The sequence below is a fragment of the Manis pentadactyla genome, chromosome 10, assembly GCF_030020395.1.
Source record: "Manis pentadactyla isolate mManPen7 chromosome 10, mManPen7.hap1, whole genome shotgun sequence".
NCBI lineage: Eukaryota > Metazoa > Chordata > Mammalia > Pholidota > Manidae > Manis > Manis pentadactyla.
In genome coordinates, this window is record NC_080028.1 from 99,266,378 (window position 1) to 99,285,202 (window position 18,825).

An 18,825-nucleotide genomic window follows, 5' to 3' on the forward strand; every position below is an offset into this window, starting at 1 on the left:
GTCTCTTGTTGCTCTGTTTTAAAGTCTATTTTGGCTGATACAAGTACTGCAACACCTGTTTTTTTCTCCCTATTGGTCGCATTAGATACCTTTTTCCATCCCTTCACTTTTAGTCTGTGTATGTCTTTGGGTTTAAAGTGAGTCTCTTGCATGCAGCATATATAGATGGGTCTTGTTTTTTAATCCATTTGGTGACTCTACGTCTTTTGATTGGTACATTCAGACCATTTACATTTAGGGTGATCATCAATAGGTATGTACTTATTGCCATTGAAGGCTTTAGATTCGTGGTTACCAAAGGTTCAAGGTAACTTTCTTACTATCTAAGAGTCTAACTTAACTCACTTAGTATGCTACTACAAAAACAACCTAAAGGTTCTTTTTCTTTTTCCCCTCCTTTTCTTCCTCCTCCATTCTTCATATATTAGGTATCATATTCTGTACTCTTTGTCTATCCCTTTTTATTACCTCTGGTGACAGCTATTTAACCTTAGGAACACTTCCATCTATAGCAGTCCCTCCAAAATACACTGTAGAGATGGTTTGTGGGAGGTAAATTCTCTCAGCTTTTGCTTATTTGGAAATTGTTTAATCCCTCCTTAAAATTTAAATGATAATCTTGCCAGATAAAGTAATCTTGGTTCGAGGCCCTTCTGCTTCATTGCATTAAATACATCATGCATTCCCCCTTCTGGCCTGTTAGGTTTCTGTTGAGAAGTCTGATGATAGCCTGATGGGTTTTCCTTTGTATGTGATCTTATTTCTCTCTCTGGCTGCTTTTAATAGTCTGTCCTTATCCTTGATCTTTGCCATTTTAATTATTATATGTCTTAGTGTTGTCCTCCTTTGGGTCCCTTGTGTTGGGAGATCTGTGCACCTCCATGGCCTGAGAGACTATCTCCTTCCCCAGATTGGGGAAGTTTTCAGCAATTACTTCCTCAAAGACACTTTCTGTCCCTTTCTCTTTCTCTTCTTCTTCTGGTACCCCTATAATATGAATATTGTTCCATTTGGTCACATAGTTCTCTCAGTGTTCTTTCATTCCTAGAGAACCTTTTTTCTCTCTGTGCCTCTGCTTCTTTGTATTCCTGTTCCCTAGTTTCTATTTCATTTATCATCTCCTCCACTGTGTCTAATCTGCTTTTAATACCCTCCATTGTTTTCTTCAATGATTGGATCTCCATCCTAAATTAGTTCCTGAGTTTTTGAATATTTTTCTGTACCTCGATGAGCATGTTTATGATTTTTATTTTGAAATATCTTTCAGGAAGACTTATTCAGTCTCACTCAGTCCTTTCTCTGATGTTGAGATTTTGCTTCGAACCAGGTTTCTTTGAAGTTTCATATTTGTACGTGGCACCCTCTAGTGCCCAGAAGCTCTACTCTCTGGAGCTGCTCAGCCCCTGGAGCAATGTTGGGTGTTGAAGGGGAGTGGTGCTGGTGCTTGGAGGGAGGAAAGAGCTGCTTCCTGTTTCCTGGCTGCTATGCCTGTCTCCACTGCCAGAGCCAGTGGGCCAAACACACAGGTGTAAGCCTCTATGCTTTGTGTTTGTAGCTGCCGTAGGCAGGGCTTCCCTCTGGCTGGCCTGATGCCAGGGCAGGGGCTGCCAGTTTGTAAGCTAGGTGAAGGCTAGCTGGGAGGAAGACAACAGCAGGCTGTGTATCACGGTGGCAGGCCTTGGAGCTGTGTAGCCAGCCAGGGGGCTGGAGCGCCTGAAGATCGTGTAAGTTTCCAACCTGCTGGGCAGAGTGCACCTGGACAATTTTGTCTACCTGTCCTTTCTCCTGAGCAGTAAGTTCTGTGCAATCCTTGCCCCTTTCGCAGCCCTCTCACTGTTAGGAAGTCTCTTAGAGTACCTGCTCAGCGCAGCTAGATATGAATTCCTGTTTTCCACAAGCAGCTGGAATCTGTCTCTCCAGGTATTCCGCATATCTTAGCTATCCAACCCCACTAATCACCAGAACACCATGCGATGCAATGTAGGTTCATGCTCCCAGAGCAGATCTCCAGGGCTAGGTGTTCAGCAGTACCAGGCTTCCACTCCCTCCCCGCTCTGTTTCTCTTCCTTTCGCTGGTGAGCTGGGGTAGGGGAACGGCTTGGGTCCCACCGGGTCACAGCTTTGGTGCGTTACCCTTTTCTGTGAGGTCTGCTCTTTTCTCCAGGTGTATGCAGTCTGGTGCAGCCCTCTTTCCTGTTGCTCTTTCAGGACTAGTTGTATTAATTATATTTTCGTATTATATGTGGTTTTAGGAGGAGGTCTCTGTCTCACCTCTCATGCTGTCATCTACATAGTTAACTTTCAACTTTGCAAGTTAAGAATGCTAATATTTAAGCATCTTACTACACTGATAGTGACTGCGTTTGAGGGGCTGAGGGTGGGGGACTTGATAATACAGATGAATGCTGAAACCCAATATTGTTCATGTGAAACATTCATAAGATTGTATACCAATCATATTTCAATTTTTAAGAAAGTACATATTAAAATTTCTAGGCTAAGCAGGAAAGGAATAGGAATGGAGTTCAAAATGCCCAAATGAGGAAAGGGTAAGAAAAACTTGAATACAAAAAAACAATCCCAAAAAAGACAAGGAAAGAGAAACACAGAAAACCATTAGAGATACAAAATGCAAAATACGGGAGTAGGAAAAAAAAACCAAACATACATACTGATTTTACTGTGGTAGACTGAAGGACAAGTCAACACCACTTGGCAGACCCTCCGACGGGAAGGGGAGTCTGTTTTCCACCTCTAAATCAGGACTGACTGTGGGTCATTCTCTGACCAAGAGAGAACATAGCAGAGATGACACTCTGTGGTACCCAGGGCCCGGATCCCAAAAGGTCTTGCACCTGCTCTCTTGGAACCCTGAGACCACTGTGCTCTGGAAAGCCTGGATCAGCACCCTTGAGGATGAAGTCTACTGAGGAAAGAAACTGCATGCAGAGTGCCAGACACCCCAGCTGTTGTACCTGACTCCACTAAGGCCCCAGACTTGTAAGCAAGGCCATCTGGGAGGCACTCAGGCTAACCTGTCTGCTGAAAGTGGCCATGTGGGTGAAATCAACTGAATGCTCTTTACAAGAGGCACATTTTAAATATAAGAATACCCAACAGTTGAAGGTAAAAGGGTAAAGACAGATATACCAAATAAACCCTTACCAAAGAAAAGCTTGTCCTACTATGTTAATACAGGGACAGGCTAAACAGAGTACAGATAAGGAGAGTTGTTAGATAATGACACAGTATTCAATTCACCACACAATTAATAAGACTTAATTTGTATGTACCTAGCAAAATGGTCTCCAAATATACAAAGCAAAAATGGACAAACATGAAAAAAATTGAATTTTTCCCATCAAAGTTTAAAAAAAATGAAAGATGCAGATTTGACTAACACCATTAACAAACTTGCACTAATCCACTTCATAATTTCATTTAAAAAATTTCAACATGCACCTTTTTTGCACATTGTTACATCTCTAGTATCAACTGTGACATATATGGGCCTCTGTCTTCATATCTGTGAACATTATTATTGCTGCCAGAAGTATAACTGAATTTGATATTTCTGTCAAAAACACACTATTTAAGAATCATTCAATGAAGGAATATGATCCTGGTTACTCCTTCAAATGTTTTGTTGATACCTTCCAGTAAGATCAAAGAAATCTCAGCATAGAAATCTGCAGAATTTGAAAAATCCCCAGAGACAATAAAGGAGCATTCTTTCAAGAAATGCTGCGTCACTCATGCCTCCAGCAGCACACATATAACACTGTGTAGAAAAATACAAAAACCAACTCTGAGCAGAAGAGCAACTCCAAAAAGTAGGACTCAGACTGTAAAGGGGCTTAGGAATAGCATGACAATCTTATTTTGCTCTTTATTTACTTTTCATATGTATGCACAATAGTAAATGATATTAAGAAAATTAACAAAGTTTAAAGAACTTTTCAATTAGTATCAAAAAATTCTAAGTGGGAAGAAACCACTAAATCTGGCTTAGTTGGCAGATTTATTTTTTTCTTAGTGGAACATAAAATGATGATGCATTTTACAGTTGATGGAGATATAGACTGTCTCCAACAGCTGTGCAATATCCGTTCTTTTCAAGGGCACGTTTAAGCAAACTGACTGCATACTGATCCATGTAAACGTCATAATAAATCTCACAGGACTGATGAGGTAGATACAAAGAACTGCCTCTGCTCAACCTCTGTGGATACTTTACTGTAAAGCAGAGGTTAGAAAGCTCAAAATTATATTCACAGACTTTATATTCAGGCTTCTGAAGAGGAATTAGGCTCTCTAATGGGATGCACACAAGTTTCCAAAGAGACGTGAAAGGGTCCTCATCCTGCCTCTTCTTGGCTGGCAACAAGGAGGTGAAAGCTGAGGCTTTTCTGGAAAAGCATTCTCGTGCTCATTCTCTAGCTTCCTGGGAATTGAGAATATTGCAGTAGTAGGGGCTTCTTGATTCAGACTTGCTGACCCTCCCAGACGGGGATAATACACATGGACTCTAACAGCTCTGGGGGTCACCCAGGAAGAGTTCCTCTAGTGAGTTAATTCTGGAGACTCAGGTCAGAGCCCACTCCTCTGGTCATCCCCAAGCTATGGCAAGCACCCAGTTCTCTGTATTACTTTATCCCTTCCTGGCCCAAATACTCAGGATGCTTTCCGTTCCTCACACAGAACCTTTTTCAAAACAACTTATATCTAAAAACCACATTCTCTGACCACAGAATAATTAAGTTAGAAATCAGTAACAAAACAGTGACTAGAAAAACCCATTTGTTTGGAATTGAGAAACACAACTCTAAGTAACTCACCAGTCAAAGAAGATGTCAAAAGGCAAGTGGGGAAATTCTGAGAACAGCATGAAGAAAATACTACATATCATGCTTGCGTGCCAAGGCTACACAATATTTAGAAATCCGCAACCTAAAATTCTGATTTCTGAAAACAATTAACTTGAAAATAAGCTAAGCATTCACCTTTAAAATCAGGAAAATGACAGTTTAAACACAAAGGAGAAAATGGTACAGAAAAGCAATTCATTTAAAAAATGCAATGAAGTGCAGCCACTTGGCAGTTTCGCAGCTCCTCAAAAAGTTAAACACAGAGTCTGCATAGGACCCAACAAATCCATTTCTAGGTATTTACCCAAGAGAACTGAATACATATGTACAACACAGGTACATCAATGCTCACAGCAGTGCTATTCAAAGTAGCCAAAAAGTAGAAACAAGAGATCAAGAGATGAATGGATAAACAAAGTGCGATCTAGGCACAGTCGAAATATTACTCAGCCATAAAAAGGAATAGAACACTGAAGAAAACAAATCCTACCATTTGCAACAACATGGGTGGAGCTAGAGGGTATTATGCTCAGTGAAATAAGCCAGGCGGAAAAAGACAAGTATCAAGTGATTTCACTCATCTGTGGAGCATAGAACAAAGAAAAAACTGAAGGAACAAAACAGCAGCAGACTCACAGAACCCAAGAATGGACTAACAGTTACCAAAGGGATAGGGACTGGGGAGGATGGGTGGGAAGGGAGGGATAAGGGGGAAAAGGGGGCATTACGATTAGCACACATAATGTAGTGGTGGGGGAACATGGGAAAGGCAGTATATACAGAGAAGACAAGTAATGATTCTTTAGCATCTTACTATGCTGATGGACAGTGACTGTAATGGGGTATGTTGGGGGGGGGACTCGATAATAGGGGGAATCTAGTAACCATAATGTTCAAGTAATTGTACATTAACAATATCAAAATAAAACTATTAAAAATAAATTTAAAAAAAAAAAGGAATGGAACACTGATAGCATGCCTGAAAACATAATGCTAGGTGGAAGAGGCCAACCACAAAAGACCCCATACTACATGATCCCATTTACAGGAAATATCCAGAGCAGGCCAAAAACAGACGACCACATATGTGGTGATACCAATCAGAAGAATGGTTAATCTTGGGGGAGCAGAGAGGGTACTGAATGAGAAGGGGCACAAGAGAGCTTTCTGGGATACTGCCAAGGTGCTACATTTTGATCTGAGTGGTAGTAACGCAAGTGTGTATATGCATATACATGTAAAAGAGCTTGAGTTCTATGTACACTCAACATTTGGGCATTATATTTATTGCCCTAAAAGTCTACTTCTGGGTAAGTGATCCTTTTTAATTCTTGATAGAGAGAAGAACAGTTTTCTGGGAAAGACAGTAAAAGAGCATTCTAACAACCTGCCTCACACTAACAGAAGCAATGCTAATACCCTTGAAGACCTCGGGACAATCTGGTCTGAGGTCCAAGCATGAGTCAGCTGTTTGGACACCTCAGCCTGCCATTCTATGGCTCTGAGTAAGGCACAAGAAGCCACAGAGGCATTATAAGGGACCCAGGGGTGGAAGGTGGGTGTCTTTTTTTTTTTTCTTCTTCATAGAGCAATTTACCAACTATGGAATACCATGGTTCAAAAAACCTAAAATCCATCGATTATTAGGTACACCATTATTTTAAGTCCTGGTAAGAAAAAGCACTAAGACTACCAAATTTCATTTAAGATACCAAACTATTACATATATTCTGAAGTCAGGGTAAAACATGCATCTTAGAACCATGACATATAGCTGTAGAGAATGCTTAACGTCTAAAAGAATGGCATTTCTCCTTAAAGTTGTTTAGAGTGGATTAAAAAGCACTGCTAACTGTTCTATACGATGACACCTTTAACAATGACTGCTTCCAAAGTGTCCTTCCACCTCAGGTGTGCACACCTCTTACTGGATGAGGTAGATAAAAATTTTTGAACAATACAATGACAGATAAAACTGGCAATAATCTAAGAATTAGAGCAGTCATTGTAAGTTTTTTAAATAACTGCTTTGTCTTTACACTCACATATAAACATCCTCTTGACAATCAACATGTCAACCCACAACTGTCACTCTTCCCATTGGGTGATGCAGCTAAACACCAACGAGCTATAGGAGAACATCTGTGGTGGCAGGTGTCTTACTGAGGGCAGTGGCGAAGGGCAGTTTATTCCATGGCTCCATCCAGCAAAGCTACAAAGAAGAGCCCAGGACTCAGCCAGCTCTCTGGAATCCTTATCAAAAGTGTTTCATTTGAATCACTGATTCTAGCTCATTCTCAATGACAGTTTCTTACATAACATGGTCTAAGGCCTTGTCCATCAGCATCACTTGGGGGTACTTGTCTATAATGCAACTGGCCCTACCCGGTGCCTATCAAATCAGAACCTCTGGCTATGAGTCTTAGGACTCTGAAGTTTAACAAGCTTCCCAAGTGATTTTGTTGAACCCTGAAATTTGAGAACTACTGCTAAAATGTAGCTATGAACATGTAAGTCCTTAACTCAAATCATGAATGCAATATATTAAGTAGAGGCAACGTACAGTATTTAGGAGCCTGAATCCTGAAGCCAGACTACCTCTCTCAAAGCTTGTCTTTACCACTTACTAGCTGTGTGACCTTGTGCAACTTACCTAACCTCTGTGTGCCTCAGTTTCCTCACCTGTAAATAGGGTCAAAAAACTAATCAAAATCTAATGCTCTTCTTGAATGTTATTTGAAATTTCAAAATCAATACTCTTAAAGGAAGAAGCATTTAAAGATTTTGAATGACATATATTCTTAACTCAATCATGAAGATTAATGAATAAAACTTCCCACCCTGGATAACTGCAAGACAGAGCAAAATAAGTAACTTTTGACATCAAGCCTGTTTAACTGCTTTTTTCCACAGCCAGAAGCTGTAATCTTCACAGCCAGAGGAGGTGGAAGGGAACAGCTTCACAGATATGCAGGAGTAAAAATCGTGTCAAGACAGTTGAGACAGTTCCCTACAAGGCTCAACAGTCTTACAATACCATCCAACAATCACATGCCTAGGAATTCACTCAGCTGAGTTAAAAACTCATGTCCACATAAAAATTTGCACACAAATGTTTGTACCAGCTTTATTCATAATTACCAAAGACTGGAAGCAACCAAGATACCCTTCAGCAGGTGATTGGGTAAATTGTGGTGGAACAGAGAATGGAGTATTATTCAAGATTAAAAAGAAGTGAGCTATCAAGCCATGAAAAGACACTGAGGAACCTGAAATGCATATCACTGAGCAAAAGAAGCAGTCTGAAAAGGCTACATACTGTATGATTTGTTATATGATATTCTGGAAAAGGCAAAAACATGGAGACAGTAAAGGACAAGTGGCTGCCAGGAGTTCAGGGGGACAGGGGCTTGAATGAACAGGTGAAGCCCTGGGGAGTTTTAGGGCAGTGGGTCTGTTCTGTATGGTACCGTAATGGTGGGTACATGTCATCATGGTGCATCATGTCAAAGCCCAAGGAATACACAGCACAAAGAGTGAACCCTACTGTAAACTATGGACTTTAGAATAATATCATTGTACCAGTGTTGGTTCATTAATTGTAACAAATGTACCACCACCAATATAAGATGTAGAGAATGACATTCAAAGCTTAAAAAGTTTTGTGAAAGGTATCACCAGCAATTTAATCAGCCCTAATGTCCAACAAGTCCTCTGAACATCAGACAGAAGAGGAAAGAGGCTCTTCATCAGATTTTAAATAAAAATTTCAACCATGTCAGAAAAATGTCACCCAAAATTTAAGATTAAATTTTATTCATTCCATTTAAATTATTTTCAAAAACTCTGCCCTTGAGAGCTTCTTTAGATTGGGAAGAAAAAAACACATTTTTATAATTACTTTGCTGTATCCATAGGTGAATTCTGGCTCAAAATGCATGGAATTGGAATCAGTAAGAATGCGTCTGGTGTTTCCAGAAGAAACCCTCAGTGGATATGCCCATCCTTTATTCCAGTTCATTTCACTGGTTCTGGTGAATTCTGATAAACTTCAGATGTCACCTTGAGTAGTGGTCCCCAGGCTTAAGGAAAGCAGGTTTCTCCTTCCATGGCCATCTTAACATATTTTTTAAAAAGAAATGGATGGGCACAATGTCCCCATTAGAGTTATCACTTTGAAATAGGCTTCAACAGTCTAAAAAAAAAAAAAAAGGTGGTGGGGAACAGTCATTTAATCTTCTGTAAAACTAAAAGTCTGATACCCTCTACTGTCTTCAATTTGAGGTTTGATTACAAAATGGATGAACATTCTAGAATTTCTTCTCTACTCGCTTTCCAACTGAAGTTTTGGCAGTACTCACTAGAACAAATCAAATCCTGTGTCTTCCCTGCTTAAAACACATCTTGCTCCCAGGGTAGTAAGAATAAAACCCAGCCTCCTCCAGGGTGCCCACCGCCCCAGAGCACAGGCTGCTCCCCCCAGCCCTGGCTCACTCCAGCTGCGACGGCGCTCCCTGCTGGCTCCCTCCCTCCCCTGCGCACCCAGCTCCAGGGTGGCCTTCCCTAGCCATCTGAAGGATCACCACACAATCGCCTTTGTAAGACATCACTACTTTTTCCTTAACACTTAGCATTTACCAAATGTGTTAGGAAGCAGTGAGAAAACAGACTAAATGTATGTATGTGCTCTGGAGCCACGCTGCTGGGTGTGGCTCCTGGCCCTGCCACTTCATAACTGTTTGAGATTGGAGACTCCTGTGCTTCACTTTTCTCATTTAAAAATTTTTTGATTGTGGTTAAAACATAAAATTTACCATTTTACCCATTTTTAATGTACGGCTAAGTGTTAAGTATATTCACACTGCTGTGCAACAAACCTCCAGAACTTTTTCACCTTGTAAAACCCAGACTCTGCACCCACTGAACAAGTCCCCAGCCCCAGTAATCACCCTTCCACTTTCTATGAGTTTGAATACTTTAGGTAAGACATAAACAGAGTCATACAATATTTGTCTTTTTTGTGACTGGTTTATTTCACTAGTCCTCAAGATTTACCCATGTTGTGGTATGCGCAGCATGCAGAATTCCCTTCTTTTTTAGGTTAACTAATATTCTACACCACATTTCTTTTCTTTTTTTTTCTTTTTTGGTATCATTAATCTACAATTACATGAGGAACATTATGTTTCCTAGACTACCCCATCACCAAGTCCCCCCCACAAACTCGATTACAATCACTGTCCATCAGCATAGTAAGATGCTACAGAATCACTACTTGCCTTCTCTGTGTTGTACAGCCCTCCCCGTGCCCCATCCCACATTATACATGCTAATCATAACACCCTCTTTCTTCCCCCCCCTTATCCCTCCCTTCCCACCCATCCTCCCCAGTCCCTTTCCCTTTGGTAACTGTTAGTCCATTCTTGGGTTCTGTGAGTCTGCTGCTGTTTTGCTCCTTTAGTTTTTTCTTTGTTCTTATACTCCACAGATGAGTGAAATCATTTGATACTCATCTTTTTCTGCCTGGCTTATTTCACTGAGCATAATACCCTCTAGCTCCATCCATGTTGTTGCAAATGGTAGGATTTGTTTTCTTCTTATGGCTGAATAATATTCCATTGTGGATATGTACCACATCTTCTTTATCCATTCATCTACTGATGGACACTTAGGTTGCTTCCATTTCTTGGCTATTGTACACAGTGCTGTGATAAACATAGGGGTGCATCTGTCTTTTTCAAACTGGGCTGCTGCATTCTTAGGGTAAATTCCTAGGAGTGGAGTTCCTGGGTCAAATGATATTGCTATTTTGAGTTTTTTGAGGAACCTCCATACTGCTTTCTACAATGGTTGAACTAATTTACATTCCCCCCAGCAGTGTAGGAGGGTTCCCCTTTCTCCACAACCTTGCCAACATTTGTTGTTGTTTGTCTTGGATGGTGGCGATCCTTACTGGTGTGAGGTGATATCTCATTGTGGTTTTAATTTGCATTTCTCTGAGGACTAGTGATGTGGAGCATCTTTTCTTGTGTCTGTTGGCTACACCACATTTTCTTTATCCAGTCATCTCCTGATGGATATTGGAACTGCTGCTACCTCTCAGCCACTGTGAATAATGCCACAATGAACATGGGTGTGCGAACATTTGACTGATTCTGCTTTCAACTCTTTTGGATAAATCCCCCAAAATGGAATCACTGGATCATATGGTAGTTCTACTTTTAATTTTTGGAAGAACCTCCACATTGTTTTACAAAGCAGCTGTTCCACTTTACATTCCTACCAACCAGTAGCATGGGGTTCTAATTTCCCCCCACACTTTACTCATATTTAATAGGGATAACAATATTAACTACTTCATCAGATCATAGTACAGCTGACCCCTGAACAACATAAATTTGAACTGCGCAGTCCATTTATATGCAAACATTTTTGGGGTGGGAAGAGATTTGCACCAACTTGAAAAACATTTTTTCTCTAGCCTACTGTATTTTAAGAATACAGTATATAATACACATAACATACAAAATGTGTGTTAAATGACTGTTTATGTTATTGGTAAGGTTTCTGATCAACAGCAGGCTATTAGTAGTTAAGGTCTGCAGGGAATCAAGTTATACACAGATCTTTGACTGCTAAGGGGACAGTGCCCCAACCCCTTCATTGTTCACAGGTCTACTGCACATATTAGTACTCTGTGTTAATATTACCATCTCAGTGATTTCCTGTTTAGCTATGTCTCCTCCTGTGAGAATATAAACTCCCAAGGACAGGGTTCTTGCCTGTCTTGCTCATCACTGAAATCCTAGCACCAAGAACTGTGACTAGCACACACTAAGTGCACAAAAATATTTGCTGAATTGTCAGAGTACTCAGAATACAGGTTTCTCACAAAAGTTGCTCCAAGGATGAGAGGTATTTGCTTATTTAATTCTTTGCAATTTAAGAGGTCTTTCTTACATTTCCATGATCTTAATGGAGTCCTGAAAATATGTTCCAGGAATGTCCACTGTCCACTGTCATGTACTTCAGAAAACAGAGTAGGGGGAGGGAACCTTCAGCAGCATTTTAATGATTTCCACAATTTTGTGTCAAATAATTTTAAAGTCAAGAAGGCTCAGCATCTTAAGAGCTACAACCCAGTGCGGCAGTCTGATCACACTCTTTACAATACAACCTCAAATCCAGTAAGAATTTTATTGCCACTGTCTTTTATTACTCAATAGGAAAAAAAAAAAATTCCCTCTGCCATCAACCCCAAGGGCCTTAAGAACCCATGGTCTGGGGGTCCAGTTCCTCAATTTAACAATCTCGCTGTTCTTCTCTTCTCTTTGGGTCCTGGAGTACACGATCTTGTCCCCACCTCTCCTAGGTTCCTTCATTAACTCAGGATTTCATCCAACCGGTAGATAAACATTTTTCCTCAGAAGCCAGCAAAGCAAGAACCTATTATAGGCAACCATCCCTGGGGAGAAATCAGTCTGTTGACTGTTCACCCTGCTCATCCTCAGAGACCAAGCTCCATGCTGTCTCAGAACTACACAGCCAAATAGTTTGAGCACGGGTGTTCTTCTTGGCAGCCTTTCAGAGAGGCTTCTGGAATGCAAGGGAAGAAGTAACATAATCCCCTCACCTTGTGATAGGAACTGGAACTTCTTAGAAGGCAGGGATTTTGATTCGAGTTTGGGGGACCATCAAGGACCACATGAACAAAGGGGAAAGGAGTGAAGTGTATTGATATCTGCAACTCTGAAATGCCTACAAAAATTGGACTGTTGGATGAGAGATGGATAAATGGATAGTAATTGATAAAGCACACACAGCAAAATGTTGTTAATGGCAGAATCTAGGTGGTGGGCTTAATTAAGCACAGTCACTATATAATTCTTCAACTTTGCTGTGCATCTGAAAGTTTTCATAATAAAACACTGAAAATTTTATTTGAAAAATTGAAACATAAAATAATAAATTTTAGAGACTTATTATTAGAGACCTCTAGGAATTTCTAAACAATTTTTAATGGTATTCTCCCTTAATCATTTATATAAGGAAGGTCCCACAAAAAAAAACAAAAAACAAAAAACACATTACTCTTATTTTCCCCTCAAATGTTCCTAAGGAGTCCTAATAACCTACACTATTGGACTCTTCAAAACCATTCCAGCTGGTGTAATCACTGAGAGAAGTATGCGTTTCAGTTTGGGAATTCTCTCTGGGAGCCAATACCCAATAGAGTGTAGTCCTCCCAGCATGCTACAGCCCAGGAGTGACCTTGAAAGCTAAACAAACTGAGCACACCCTTACAAAATCATGGGAAAAAATTAAAAAATGAACCAAGTATTAAACAAGGATAACTTGCTAGTTGAAGAAGTAGGTAAAACCTGCAAGATCTATTATTTACTCCTTATCTAACCTGAAGTATGCATAAGGTTGGCAAGATTTCTCACAGCAGTATAAAATTACCACTTAGAACAAAAACTGATTTAAGACTAATGTGAGCCATTACTGACACTCACTCTGTGAAATGCTATGCTTTCCTACCACCACAGGCAAGAGCTGACTAGTCATATTACTAGCATCTTGATTTTGATCCTCTTTGGACAGAAGAGTTTCTTTTGGTAACTAAAAAACAGATGAAATTTTAAACAAAACCCACCTTACACAAAACTAGAGTCATTTTTTGTGTGAAGAAAATGAGATGAGGTGCCCCTCTTCCTTTGAGGGGGATTGTACTGGTTACCTCTCAAGTATTTTGAAAGACTAATAACAGGATTTTAGAGCACCCCACCATGGGGCACCTGAGTCAGCAAAGGAAATGAATGCCAGAGGGGTGTGCGTGCCCAGAAACTTCTTGATCATTCCTTGAACTTGATGAACCAAGAGCAGAACGAGCTCCACAGCTGCAAGGCGCACTCCGCAGTCCAAAAGGATACAAAGAATTTCCCTGAAACAAATGAGGACAAAAGAGATGGGCCAAAAGTCTTCTTTAAAGTTGGTGAAAACTTCCCAAACTGGGTAAAAAACATAAACCTACAAATTCAAGAAGGTGAGCAAACTCCTACCAGGATAAATTCAAGAGATTTATACAGGCCACATCATGAACATGCTTCTCAAAGAGAAAAATGTTTGAGATCAGCCAAGGAAATGACACCTCACTGACAGAACAACAATTTGAATGACTGGATTCATCAGAAGCCATTAATGGCCAGGGAAAGCACCACGTTTCTCAACTCACCAAAGAAAAGAACTGTTTATCCTCAATTCTCTATCTGGCGAAGTTATCCTTGAGGAATGGAGGAGAAACTAAGACATTTTAAGAAGAAAGAAAACTAAGAGAATTTGTCACCAGCAGACCTACCCACAGAACAGCTGAAGAAAGCTCTTTAAACAGAAACGAAATGATAAAAGGATGAAACTGGAATATAAGGAAAGAAGGAAGAACAACAAAGATCAAAAATACAAGGAAGTATACTAAACCTCCCTCCTTCTCTTGAGTTTTCTAAATTATGGTTGAGACAACAATTAGAACACTGATGTAGTTCTCAATGTATGCAGAAGAAATATTTAAGAAAACTATATTACAAATTGGGGAGGGTAAGGGACATAAAAAGAGGTAAGGTTTCTATATTTCACTGAACTGGTAAAAGGAAGACACCAGTAGACGGCAATTATATAAATATGTTAAGTGATTTACATATATAACATACACACACACAACCACAAAAAAGCTATACAAAGGGATATGCTCAAAAACAATATGCTATGTCAAACTGGAATTCTAAAAATGTTTGAGCATATTTAAGGTAGGCTTAAGCTCAGCTTAAGAAATAAAAAGCACAAGTAAAAAAAAAAGTGAAATGGTGGACTTAAGCTCTAATATATCAATAATCACCTTACATATAAAAGGCCTAAATATACCAATTAAAAGACAGTTTGGCAGATTTTTTTTAAATGACCTAACTACATGCTGTCTACCAGAAACACACTTCAAATAAAATGATATATGTAGGTGGAAAGGAAAAGGATGGAAAAAGATACATGGTGCAAGCATTAATCAAAAGAAAGGAAGAATACCTATATAGACCTTTCTCAACTTATAGTGGGATTACATCCTAATAAACCCATTGTAAGATGAAAATACTTTAAGTCCAAAATTCATTTAATACATCTATTCTACCAAACATCAGAGCTGAGCTTAAGCCTAACTTAAACATGCTTAGAACATTTTAGCATCAAGAGAGAGTATTTTACTGCATATAGCTAGCCTGGGGAAAGATTAAAATTCTACATTCTAAGTAGTTTCTACTGAACATGGATCACTTTCATACCACTGTAACATCAAAACAATCTAAGTCAAGAACAACCTGTATTGATAATCAGATATAGCAGGCTTCAGAGCAAAGAAAATTATCAGAGACACAGACATTTTATGCTGATAAAGGATCACTCCATCAAGATAAAGCAATCCGAAATGTCTACGCACTAAACAAAAGAGCTGCAAAATGTGTGGCTATATCAGAACTAAAAGGAGAGCGAGACCAATCAACAATTATAGTTGTAGTCTTCAATGCCGTTCCCTCAACAATTAGACAGAAAATCAGCAAGGATATAGAAGCACTGGACAGTGTCACCAACCAACAGTTACTATAATAGATGACTTCACCCAACAGCACAATACCCATTCTTTTCAGGAGCCCACAGAACACAGGAGTAGGCTGAATGATGGCTTCCATGATATCCAGCTCATCACCAAAACTTGTACATGTTACCTTACTTTGACAAAAGGGGTTTCATATATATGATTCAAGATCTTGAGATGAGAGATTATCTTGGATTGTGAGGGGTCAGAGGTGGCACTAAATGTAGTCACAAGTGTCCTAACATACGAGAAGCAGGGGAAATTTGACACAGAAGAAGGCACTGTGGTGACTGAGGCAAGAAGCTAGGCTGCTTGCTGGCTCTAAGGATGAAGAAAGGGATCATGAGCCAAGAAATGCAGTGCTGAAAGCTGGAAAAGGCAAGAAAATGGATTTTCCTCTAGAGCTTCCAAAGGAACCACAACCCAGCTGACACCTTCCTTTGGTTCAGTGAAATTGATTTTGGACTTTGGACCTCCAGAGCTGTACAAGGATAAATGTGTGTTGTTTTAAGCCACAAAGTTTGAGGGAATTTGTTAGAGAAGCCATAGGAAATTAAAATAAAATTTTTATTTTATTTTTACTGTATAACAATAAAAATGTATTATTACATTATAAAAATAAAGATTCTGGTACCTAGACATAGGGTGCTGCTGTAATGAATACCTAAAAACGTGAAAAAGGCTTTTGAATTGAGTGATGGAAAAGGCTTATAGATGGCCTTAGGTAGACTGCTGATACAAACGTGGGCTCTGCCCCTGAAACTCAGAAGAAAGCGAGGAGCATAGCAGAGAAAGTCTTTATTATCTTAGAGGATACCTAAGTCATCATAAACACACCACTCATAGAAAAGTGGACTTAAAATGTACTACCAGTGAGGGCTCAGGGAGAAATAGGATACATATTTTTGGAAACTATTATACAGTGGTAAAAAGCACAGCAGAATTGCATTCTGCAGTTGTGAGGAAAGCAGATTTTATAAGTGAAGAACTTGGATGTCTAACTGAGGTGATTTCCAAGCAAAGTGTTAAAGGTGCAGCCTCATTCCTTCTGGCTGTTCATAGCAAAAGGCAAGAGGAAAGAGATAATTGAGGGAAAAACTGTTCTGCAAAAAGGAAACAAGACTTGAAGATTTGGGAAATTCTCAGCCTATCCAGATTGCAAAAGGCAATAAAATCAGGAGCTTCACTACCAGGAAAGTGTGATCTAAAGAGAAAGCCAAGCAAGGGTGTGGCTGGCTAATGTCTTGTTAGTGTTTTGGAAGAAATAAAAGGCCAGAATATTCACTCACACAGAAGGCCCTCTGACATTACACCTGTCACTTACAGAGCCTCTCAACCATCTCAGCAGAAGCCAGGAACAGAGATGGAATTATACAGGAGAGATCTGTGGAGGGCCCTCCTGTCTAATGAAATACACAGGAGATCCACACATTTGAGAATGATATTATTAGCAAAATATTGCCCTCTTAGAAAGACAAAGATAAAGGACCCCCCTCAAAAAAAAAAGCTGTCAGACCAATAAAATTCTACAGACAGGAAATAGTCTGATTAAACTACTTAGGTGCAAACAGGTGCTTCTCTCAAGAAAAAAGTAAAAATGATTCTGAGGACAAAACTCCAGACCCAGAGATTGGAGCCTCCAGCCACAGAGCATCACTCCCAGGCCTTGAAGCCTAATAGAGCTTGCCTGGTAGGATTCTGAAACTGCTTGAGACCAGTGTTGCTTCTCTCTCATTTTTCTCCTTTTTGAAATGACAACGTCTATAGCTGCCATCCTATGACTGTCTCACCACTGTATTTCGGGAATAGGTAACTTGTTTTCTAACTTCATAAATCCACAGCTGGGGAGGAATTTTTCCCAAGAATGGATCACACCCAGAGTCCCACCCATTCCTGGCTGAGATGATGAGATCTGGGACTTCTGAGTTGACATTTAGGTGGGACTCAAACTTTGATTTGATGCTGTAATGGGTTGAGACTTGGGGGTGTTGGTATGAGATGAATATATTTTGCATGGGGGACAGATGTGAATCTTTGACAGACTAAGTAACACCCCCCACCAAAGATACCCAGGACCTAATCTACTACAAATAAAACTAACACAAATACTAAGATAAACCATATACTGGTGCATGAAACAAACCTCAGTAACTTTAAACGAACTGAAATCACACAGTGAGTTCTCTGACCACAGTGGAACTGAACTAGAAACCAGTTACAGAAATGTAACAGGAAAATGTCCCAATACCAGGTAACTAAACACACTTCTAATTAATCCATGGAATAAATAGGAAGTCCCAAGGAAAATAAAAAACATAAACTGAATTGAGTGAAAATGAAAACATGACACAAGAAAATTTGTGGGGCATCACTAAAGCAGTGCTAAGAGAGAAATTTGTAGCATTGAAATGTTTACTTTAAAAAAGAGAATACCAGATTAAAGAAGCCAAGATGGTGGCGTGATTAGGGCAGCAGAAATCATCTCCCAAAACCATATATATTTTTAAAAATACAACAAATAGCCTAACAGAGAGACCAGAAGATACAGTACAACAGCCAGGCTACATCTACATCTGCAAAAACTCAGCATCTCACGAAGAGGGTAAGATACAAGCCACGGCCCGGCGGGATGCGAGCGCTTCCCCCACCCCAGCTCACCAGCAGGAAGAAAGGAGTCAGAGCGGGGAGGGAGAGGAAGCACAGGACTGCTAAATATCCAGCCCGAGTAACCTGCACCAGGAGCACAGACACACATTATATGGTATACTGAATATTAGAGAAACAGAAAAGTAAAATCTGCGACCAGGTCCCCAGAGCCAGCTCCCCTGGGACAAAAGAAAAGTGAGTGCTTTTGAAAGTCTGAAAGGGACAGGGGCTTAACAGCTGGACAGAATTGTCCTGGCACACTCAGCCCAGTAGGCTGGGAATCCTGAGGAACTTCAGGCGCCCCAACCCCGGGGTGGCAATGCAGTTTTGAAGCCCCTCATGGTGATAAGCAGCCTGCTATTCGTTCCCCTACAGTGGCGAAGCAGCTGGAGAGTGGCCGCACCCACAGAAACTGCCCAGAGTCTCCTCTCAGTGCGCAGCTGCCTGGGCCAGACTCAGAGGCTGCCGCTGGCAAGGTGCAAAGGGGCGCCGTTCTCGCAGGAGAGCACACCCGGTGCACCTGCCACTGCCTGCAGGGCTCTGGGCTACCCCAAGGGTTGCCCCACCCACAGCAGCTCAGGGGATTAGCCCGGAGGCTGCTCCTGGTGTGCGGATAACTGACACAGGCAGTGCAGAAGGGCACAGCGACCAGCAAGCAGGAAGGGACTTTGT

The 18,825-nt window shown here is 40.5% G+C and overlaps 1 protein-coding gene across 3 annotated transcripts in view; it reads right to left on the reverse strand.

Moving 5' to 3' along the window:
* CYTH3 (cytohesin 3) overlaps positions 1-18,825 on the reverse strand; it is a 143,950-nt gene that overhangs the window by 33,747 nt on the left and 91,378 nt on the right. Inside the window, exon 1 of one of the 3 annotated variants that reach the window (XM_057487383.1) lies at positions 8,770-8,788. The exons of the other annotated variants lie outside the window; for them this stretch is intronic. Within the exon in view, the coding sequence (XP_057343366.1) occupies position 8,770 (1 nt within the window). The 5' untranslated portion in view covers positions 8,771-8,788. Of the gene's footprint in view, positions 1-8,769; positions 8,789-18,825 lie in introns of those variants that run through there. 3 annotated transcript variants of the gene reach the window in all.